Genomic DNA, 8,510 nt, shown 5'->3' with positions numbered 1-8,510 from the left:
GTGGTTGAACGTTACTTCTAGATTTTGGAATATGAATCGAGTTGTCAGTACGGGGATGAAGCGGTCCTCGAGCGGCCGTGTCAGTATGAGGATGCAAATCACTTCGTGTAGCCAACATGTTCTCCGGTTTTCGGACTCCCTGAGCCCTTGCAGTTGGTTGATTATTGAGAACTGATTGGGCAGTTGAATGGTTTGGAAGCATTGGCTTCTTTTTCATATCTCCTGGCTTCCTCCCTGGTTTACGCTTCATTCCCTGCATATCTTCATCATACTTAACAGTGTAAAGCTTTGCTTTTTTTATGGGTTTCGAGAGTGGCCTTGACGAGGCCTGTATCAGTGCTTTGCTAGCAATCTTTGACCTCTTGCTTTTCTCTGTCATCTCGTGAAACTTACACAAGACTAGACCATTTTTGGCTTTACCCGACATGCTGTAAATTGGCTTCCTGCACCCAGGTATTTCGCATTCCACGGCTGATGATCCACGCTCTGGCGAATGCTCTCTTGATGGCAGGCCATATTTCCTAGTACAATGACGGCAATACCAATCACTATTCACGTTTAGCGATCGCCGACCAGTGCGAGAAGAAATTGGCATACGTGACTTCAGCTCCAATTGTTGGACGTGGATTATGACAACTAGCATGCCATCGGGCTGAGCATTTCGAACAACGATACAAAGGATCGAGAGTGAGTTCTTCTAATTTACAATTCAAGCACCTTGTAACTTTGCTGATAGTTGAAAATGAAGCAATTGAACTCGACTCATCAAACTTATCTTCGGATGGAGCTTGCAACTAAGAAAAAATTAGCAAGTATTTGAATATGGCAGCCAGCCAAGATAGGAAGAGGGAATTGAATGTGTCTCAGGTCTTTTCAGTTTTATATAAAGTCGTCATATGACTTGCTTCAGCGGTTATGCATTGAGCTATACAACACTTATGTACGCCTCAACTGACTTTTACAGATGATCAAGGCCCTTTTTGCAGCAGGTTCAGCGCCACTTTCTATTGCAGCCTTTGGTCATACATCCTAGAGCAAGTTGATGTCTAACTCCGTATAGCAATAGTGTCAAAAGACATCAATATGTCCTTCAATTTTCAATGTTGAAGCTGATTGCCTTGAACTAAAACAGTCTTGCCTGAAATGGAGGACGCCGCCAGGGTTTGATAAATGCCAAAGGTAGTATCATCGGCCATAGCAAGGAAATAGTATAACCAAAGCAAAACCAGACGAAGCTTTTTTGAGCACTCAGACCTTTTACCAGATAGTCATCATTGACACGTTGATGAAGATTAAAAAGAAAGAGTTCCACATACACTGTCACTTCTTCTCATGGTTGAAAATGAATGTGATCTGACATTATTGTCGGAACTAGATGTTGGTCTAGATGGACCTGCCTGCTTGCCGTGAGAATCCATATTCTCTGGCAGAGACTATACAAAATACGACTAGAATAGCTCTAGCCAGGCATTCTTAGGTAAATCTTCTTCATCAGTGTGAATTTCCCCCCAAAAAATGAGCTATCGAGTCGGATGGATGATGTTGAGATGCAGTTTATGTGCAGTCAACATAAGTTACTAGGGAGGGTAGGTATACGTATAAAAAAGAAGACGCGACTTGCAACGGACCCACCAAAATTCAAAACGGCAAAATCCGATCATCGGCACGGACGTTATTTTTTCGAGAGACCCCGCAAAAATTATTTCTCGAATTCTTGCTTGTCAAATGTCAATCAAAACGTTTATATTCTTTCTCTCTCACTGATCAGCTTTCTTTTTTGTTCAGATATTTGAGCTCAACACGACCTCAGTCCAAGGCAACGAGATATCATTTATATTCTCGGGCGATTTGATCAAGAAGATTCAATTGCCTATCTGCACACGACAAATCTACTCTGCGCATACTAGGGGGAGGAAATCAAAAGGTTGTGGGGGTTTGACTCTACTCGGAACAAACTTAGGAAAAATTGAATGCAATTGCGTCAGATATACGAAGTATAGGAAAACAATTGTCACTTTACACCTTACCCCTTACGAACGGACGAACAGCGAATAGGGCGTAGCGAAACAGAAACGTGGGCTAGGAATTTCTTTGCGACAGCGAAATTTGAACCTAGTTAAGAATTTGTGGAAAGGTGCGATTGCGAACGATCCGAAGGGAACACAACAGAAGGAAGCAATAATCAAAACAATAAATAGAAAGGGAGAAGAAAAAATGGCGACGAATTCTATTAAGTTGCTTACGGGCAATAGCCACCCGCAATTGGCGAAGTTGGTTGCTGATAGGTGAGTTATTTTCCCTTTCTTGAAGTTGGGTCAGCAGGATGGAATAGATATGGTTATTATGGCGGACGGATGGGCTGGGTAGGGATGAGAACGCTTGGATTTGTATTTAGGACTTTGGTGCATTGGTCGGAGACGTTGTTAGAGTGCTGATCCGAATGGAGGAGGGATTATGCTAATGAGATTCGTGCGGCAGATTGGGTATTGAACTTGCAAAGACTATGAGCTTGAACTATTCAAATCAAGAAACCAGCGTCACAGTGGGAGAGAGTGTCAGAGATGAGGATGGTTAGTTCTTCTTGTCCCTCATCCTATTCACACTCGAAAGATTCTAAATATCCCTCACTAGTTTTCATCCTCCAATCCACTGCACCTGGCGATATTAACGATGGACTCATGGAACTGCTCATCATGATCAATGCCTGCAAAACCGCATCCGCACGCCGCATTACAGCTGTCATCCCCAACTTCCCATACGCACGTCAAGACAAGAAAGATAAATCCCGCGCTCCTATCTCGGCTAAACTTATCGCGAATATGTTGCAAACTGCCGGTTGTAATCATGTTATTACTATGGATTTACATGCAAGTCAGATTCAAGGGTTCTTCAATGTTCCAGTGGATAACTTGTATGCGGAGCCAAGTACTTTGAGGTGGATTAGAGAGAACTTGGAGGTTAGCAAGTGTGTGGTTGTTAGTCCGGATGCCGGTGGTGCTAAGAGGTAAGCCAATTTTTCATTCCTTGATTTTATCCGACGAATGTCCTGTGGATCAGCGAGATGCAGGTCGTGGGATGAGTAAAATTGATATGAAGTGGCATTTCCATAGTGAATCAGAGAAACTAACACTATTTCTAGAGCAACCTCCATAGCCGACCGTCTCGATCTCGGTTTTGCCCTCATCCACAAAGAGCGCGCCCGCCCTAACGAAGTATCCCGCATGGTCCTCGTCGGTGACGTCGTCGATAAAATCGCCATCCTTGTAGACGACATGGCCGATACTTGCGGAACCCTCGTCAAAGCTGCCGAGACAGTCATGGAACACGGCGCTAAAGAAGTCGTCGCCATCGTCACCCACGGTATCCTAAGCGGAGCTGCAATCGAAACCTTAAACAAGAGTAAATTGAGCAGAGTAGTAGTTACAAACACAGTACCACTCAGAGGAAAGGAGGAACAATGTGGGAGATTGAGGGTTATGGATATTAGTGCTACGTTAGCTGAGGCAATTAGGAGGACGCATAATGGCGAGAGTGTGAGCTTTTTGTTTACGCATGCACCTATGGACTAAGCGGGGTCTCGAGTTATCGGGAAGGAGTGAGGTGAGCAAAAAGTTTCTGGGTTACGTTCAGCGTTTGATGGGCAGGTAGATTTGGGTTGGGAATTGCAGCATCGATGAATTTTGTACTTAGACACCCGTCTGGAGGGGGAACTGGAAACCTGAAATCAGGAAAGCCCTTCCATATATAAATAGGCTCGCGGCAGCTAAGAAAGCATTGGATTAAATATTTTTCTTGTCTTATATGTGATTTGTTTGTCATGTGAGAAGGGAAGATAAATGACGTGTAAGCTTTTTGCTGTCTTGGTTACCGCATTGTACTTTTATGTGCCGAGTAAACGGCGGGTATGTGGGGGGAGCGTCTCGCGGCATGTGTACAAGGAAAGTAAGGAGATACTGTGGGGTGGGGGTTCGAAGAGGACTAAGGAAAGGAACTCGAAGGGAGCCGAGAAGATTTTAATGAGGACAACAACCAACTGCAATTATTTCACTGTTTAGGGCACATCAAAACATGTTAATAGCACATCATTGCATTCCAGAAACGCCTTCCTAAGTAGTAATATGCAGTCCATTTTAAATTGGTATCTAGCATCCTGGTATAATGCTTTTTTGTGATACACCTCTTGAACCCGGCTGAGGATTCATTCCACACGCCAATCATCCATAAAGACTACTATTTTACTCAACACATACCCTCTACTTACGCATAGAAGAAGCTCTGCGCTTGCGGGCATCAACCTTGGCGTGCTTGGCCTCAGAGACACGCTTGGCGAGGATAGCAGCGTATTCGTTCTGGAGAAAAAGATTAGCTGGTGAATCGAAGAGGAAAAATACCAGAGGAACTTACGGCAGCTTCCTTGGTACGCTCAGAGTTACGACGCTTGAGTGCGAGTCTATGACGCTTGTGTTGGAGACGTTGTGGGGTGACCAAACGTTGGATCTTTGGTGCCTTGGTGTAGACCTTCTTGCCCTCACCCTTTGGTTGAACCTCACGACGGATAACGAATTTACGGACCTAACCAAAATTTATCAGCATTTCGCTTTGGATTTACTTCTCACACTCTATCCTCAAGCACCAGCACGAAGCGGTTGAGAGAGATAGGCGATAGAATGATGTAGGGAAAACGTACATCATCCTCCTTGGTGAGCCCAAAGAACTTTCTAATCTTGGTGGCACGCTTGGGACCCAATCTCTTTGGGTGGACAACGTCGGTGACACCTGGAATGTCGCTCTCTCCTTGCTTAACAATGCTCAAGGCGAGAACGGACAAATCCATAGCGACGATGCATCCACGGACGGATTTACGCTTGCGCTCACCAGTTCGGCGTGGGCGGTAGCAAGAGTGACCCTCGGAAAGGAGAAGGCGGACACGGGTTGGGTGCATAACACCTTGCTTCATTGGGAAACCTTGCTTGTCGTTACCACCGGTAATCTTGAAGATGTATCCCTTGAACTCGTCTCCGACGGAGTCTCCTGGAACCTCAGCGCCCATTCTGTCGAGGAAATATTAGATTTTGTTGTTGTGTTCGATTTCGCGAAAGAAATACCTCTTGTCCATGAAGACACGGAGCTTGCGCTCGTCTTCAATATCGATGAGCTTTTGACTGCCATTGGCAGGCTGTAGGGTACTTTTGTCAGTTCGATTTTTTTGGTCGTGTGTTTTTGGATTGATCGAAACGTACGAATGAAATGTTCTATCAATCAAATATGTTAGCAGATGCTCAAGGAATCAATTACAAAGCAATAAGATACATACCAACTTCATCTTGACGGTGGTAAATGGTCAAGTGGTCGAGGTTGTCGTCGATAATTTGTCGCTGAGAGGAGTGAAGTCTTCTAGATTTTTGCAAAGTTGGAAATTCTCGGTGCGATACGCTAGTGCTCTTAGCGCGAAAAGTCCGATGTGGATCAACAACCGAGATCATGTGAGAAATTTAAGAATCGGATCGGTCAAACATTCTGCCATATTTATATCAATACCTCTGTAGAAACCCAGCTTTGGTGTTTATACTGTTGCTCAGAGTATAGAGATCAATACTTTAAAATTCCCAATCATGATACCACTTCACACTAGCGTTGAACGCCCTGTCATCACCACAAAAAATCCTCTACCGAAGCTTCTTCAAACGCCATCTGGATTGGCTTTGTTAGAGCTTCAGGGAACGATCAACCTTCCAGAACCAGACTTTGAGGATTATGAGCTGGCCAGACATTCAGAGTCTTCAGTGAAAAGTCTTCAAACTCCAATTGGCCGTCTCATCTTTCCAGAATATGACTCGGCAAATCCTGATAATACCAAGTGGATGAAGCGCGTTTACCTCTACGTAGGAAAGCATCAAAGGCTGACAGGTGAAGTCAAGAAGCTTCCGAAAGCTTACGCAGTTATTAGAAAGAAGGAAACTAGGCCGAATTCTTCAACGAATAGCGATATTTCAATGCAAGGTGTTGAGTCCGGTGCTAGGGACGAACTGGAAATTGTCGAAATTGTGAAGTGGAAGATTTTATTCTCGACAAGACCCGAACCAGTCGGAGCTATGGTTACTGGTGCTACTTGAATCTCGGAGCATCAATTGACTTTTACGAGAAGGAAGCAAGAGAACAACGTTTGCTTCTCCAATAGCCATGACTACGTACAATGATTGTTGAATAGGTTACCCGTGCTCGAGTTATCTCATGCCGCGGACTCCCCTGTCCCACAGTTATTGTTCAATGTTAGATTGATCTTGGTGTTCTGTGGTATATTGTCACTGACAGATAATCCGACGAGTTAATTGTGTCATCCGCCGAGCTCTTGCAACGATGCCTTGAGAGGAAATATATGATGAGAAGGCAGGCGCGTCTTCGATTTTAGTCTTACTGGATTTAGAGGCTGTTTGGAATTGCTGCATTCAGAGTTATGGATAATCTGGAATAATATGGAATTGTTCTAAGGGTAACAGCATTGTTCGGCCTCTTATCACCTTATACGTGAAACGGGGTCCGGTGAATAATCGAAGAGATATTCAAGTCCGCTTCGCATCCTGAGGCCTTGATATAGATATTGAAGCTAAGCCACACTCACAAGGACTTCTCTGAAGAAAGTAATGACTGTGATTCAGAAACAAATTGCTGAAAGCAACACATCAGCTGGTACTGAGTCATAAGAATTTAGCAGAAATTATTCAATCTTGAATCACAGTCACCCACATCAATTAAATTGAGCTATTTAAAGGTCTTTTGTCCTACCTCTTCCTTACTTTCAACCTGCAACTCAAATTCCAACTCAGCCTCCAACTCAACTTCAACCAAACATCCAACCCCGCCGGGATTTCAACTTCAACTCAAACATCTCTTCAGACCCAAACCATCAAACAAAAAAATCAACAGCGCAGCAGTACTTCAAATACCTCAATATTAAATTCATCTCCTTCATGCATCCTACCATTTTCCTATCCCTTCTTATGGGTGTCTGCCTAGGTGTTGCACATAGTTTCATGGAATCCGAAACCGAAATGCTTACAACAGCTCACCTCGAAAAATCCTCAATCACAGCCATACCAAATCTCCTCCTCCTCAGTGTCCAGAATATAGCTGTTCTAGCTACTCTCTCAGCATTTGGTATCTACACACCTGCTGTTATCGGTATCGGCATCATGACTAGTAATCTGCAAGCACACGCTTTGTCTGACTCAGGTGGTTTGAACTCTTCACCATCATGGGGGTCAAGCCCGCTCGATACCAGACGGAGACGAAGAGCACACCCAAGAGATATCTCTGCTGCAACTCCTCGTACCGAAGATGGAAGCTCATATCATGTGGCTGAAGTTCTGATCAGGAAGCTTGAGAAACTTGGCGGACAGTTAACTGGAAAGTATCCCAGATTCGAGAGCCCGGGGCATCTGCCAAACCTTGCTGCTTTGGGTAAAGAAAATCAAAAGAAAGATGAATCAACAGATATTGAGTCACATAATTCATTCACAAATTTGAATGATAAAACCCCGTTTCCAAACTCAGGTCTGCATACCAAACCTCCCAATTTTAATATCGCTAGTACTAATGTGCCATACTGCAGATCTCAAAAGCAGGCAAAACGACAATACTTTTCAAACTAAAGCCGCCTCGCTTGTCTCCAGAGGTTCGTGGAAAGTTTCATACATTGTTTTCTCCTAGCGGAAAAGGGGGATGGAGATGTACACTATTGTGTATAGATACTATGCTCCATGGCCCGACGATTTGGACAACCTAATACTGATACGTGCCATAGTATAGATGTTGAAACACACCCAAACGGTAATGGGCTCCAGTCTAGATTACTTGTTCCCCAAAGCCGCTGGCAAGATTTCATCCATCTGTGCTGGGGCCTAGGGACACATTATGACCCTGTCGCAAAGAATTGTGGCAGCGAATGATACTAATTGGATGGGTATAACGGTTTGGATATCTGTGGATAGCTTGCTTGGTGATCAGTTTGGGCATGGGAATAACTGGGGGGTTTCTTTCAATATGATTGTACTGCTGGACAGGGGCATGGATAGGGCGTGACGTTGACAATTCAGATACGACGTTTCTAGCATGGAGCTAAAGGCATATATATTTTACACTCGGTGTTCGATTGGTTGACTAGAACTTAGCCTCTCTATTTCTATAACTATTTTAACATAATTACAAGTTTCCATAAGACTGACTGTTTAAGACCTCAACGTGACATTGGATATTGAAATTAATCCATCTATTATACTGTTGATTTGTAGTTACTAGCCATGATACAGTTTACTTCTACCTTCACTAGGTAAGAATTCTACGTGATACGGTACTCCCTCACCAGACTGCTATTTGTTGGATCAATTCGCAACAAATGGCATGTCACATTTTGGGTTCGGATTCAAGTCGTATCATTGCGTCCCACAAGATCCAAAAATTCACACCACAACTATTTTCTTGATCAATACATCAGGAACTTTAAATGGACGGGA

General features: G+C 43.9%; 5 protein-coding genes across 5 annotated transcripts in view; 3 read left to right on the top strand and 2 right to left on the bottom strand.

Moving 5' to 3' along the window:
- Positions 1–427, bottom strand: part of SS1G_10755 (predicted protein) — a gene marked incomplete at both ends in the record, with an annotated part of 2,393 nt that extends 1,966 nt beyond the window's left edge. The window contains one exon of the mRNA XM_001588258.1: positions 52–427. Within this exon, the coding sequence (XP_001588308.1) occupies positions 52–427 (376 nt within the window). The remainder of the gene's footprint in view (positions 1–51) is intronic.
- A 1,787-nt stretch (positions 428–2,214) lies between these two features.
- Positions 2,215–3,569, top strand: SS1G_10754 (conserved hypothetical protein; the record flags this gene model as incomplete). Its single annotated transcript, XM_001588257.1, has 4 exons — positions 2,215–2,285; positions 2,479–2,570; positions 2,632–3,004; positions 3,140–3,569. The coding sequence occupies 4 exons, from the start codon at positions 2,215–2,217 to the stop codon at positions 3,567–3,569; spliced, it is 966 nt and encodes a 321-aa protein (XP_001588307.1).
- A 684-nt stretch (positions 3,570–4,253) lies between these two features.
- SS1G_10753 (40S ribosomal protein S6) lies at positions 4,254–5,323 on the bottom strand (the record flags this gene model as incomplete). The annotated part of the gene is made up of 6 exons (XM_001588256.1): positions 4,254–4,349; positions 4,405–4,572; positions 4,688–5,051; positions 5,106–5,176; positions 5,241–5,252; positions 5,315–5,323. 6 exons carry the CDS (start codon positions 5,321–5,323, stop codon positions 4,254–4,256), a joined length of 720 nt encoding a protein of 239 aa, XP_001588306.1.
- Positions 5,324–5,612: 289 nt separating this feature from the next.
- On the top strand, positions 5,613–6,113 carry SS1G_10752 (hypothetical protein; the record flags this gene model as incomplete). The annotated part of the gene is made up of 1 exon (XM_001588255.1): positions 5,613–6,113. One exon carries the CDS (start codon positions 5,613–5,615, stop codon positions 6,111–6,113), a length of 501 nt encoding a protein of 166 aa, XP_001588305.1.
- An 885-nt stretch (positions 6,114–6,998) lies between these two features.
- Positions 6,999–7,806, top strand: SS1G_10751 (predicted protein; the record flags this gene model as incomplete). The annotated part of the gene is made up of 3 exons (XM_001588254.1): positions 6,999–7,458; positions 7,610–7,672; positions 7,802–7,806. 3 exons carry the CDS (start codon positions 6,999–7,001, stop codon positions 7,804–7,806), a joined length of 528 nt encoding a protein of 175 aa, XP_001588304.1.
- Positions 7,807–8,510: the final 704 nt, after the last annotated feature.

Source organism: Sclerotinia sclerotiorum, genomic scaffold, assembly GCF_000146945.2.
Source record: "Sclerotinia sclerotiorum 1980 UF-70 scaffold_16 genomic scaffold, whole genome shotgun sequence".
Classification (NCBI taxonomy): Eukaryota; Fungi; Ascomycota; class Leotiomycetes; order Helotiales; family Sclerotiniaceae; genus Sclerotinia; species Sclerotinia sclerotiorum.
The sequence above is the reverse complement of the archived record's forward strand: the minus strand, read 5'-3'. Positions and strand labels throughout refer to the sequence as shown.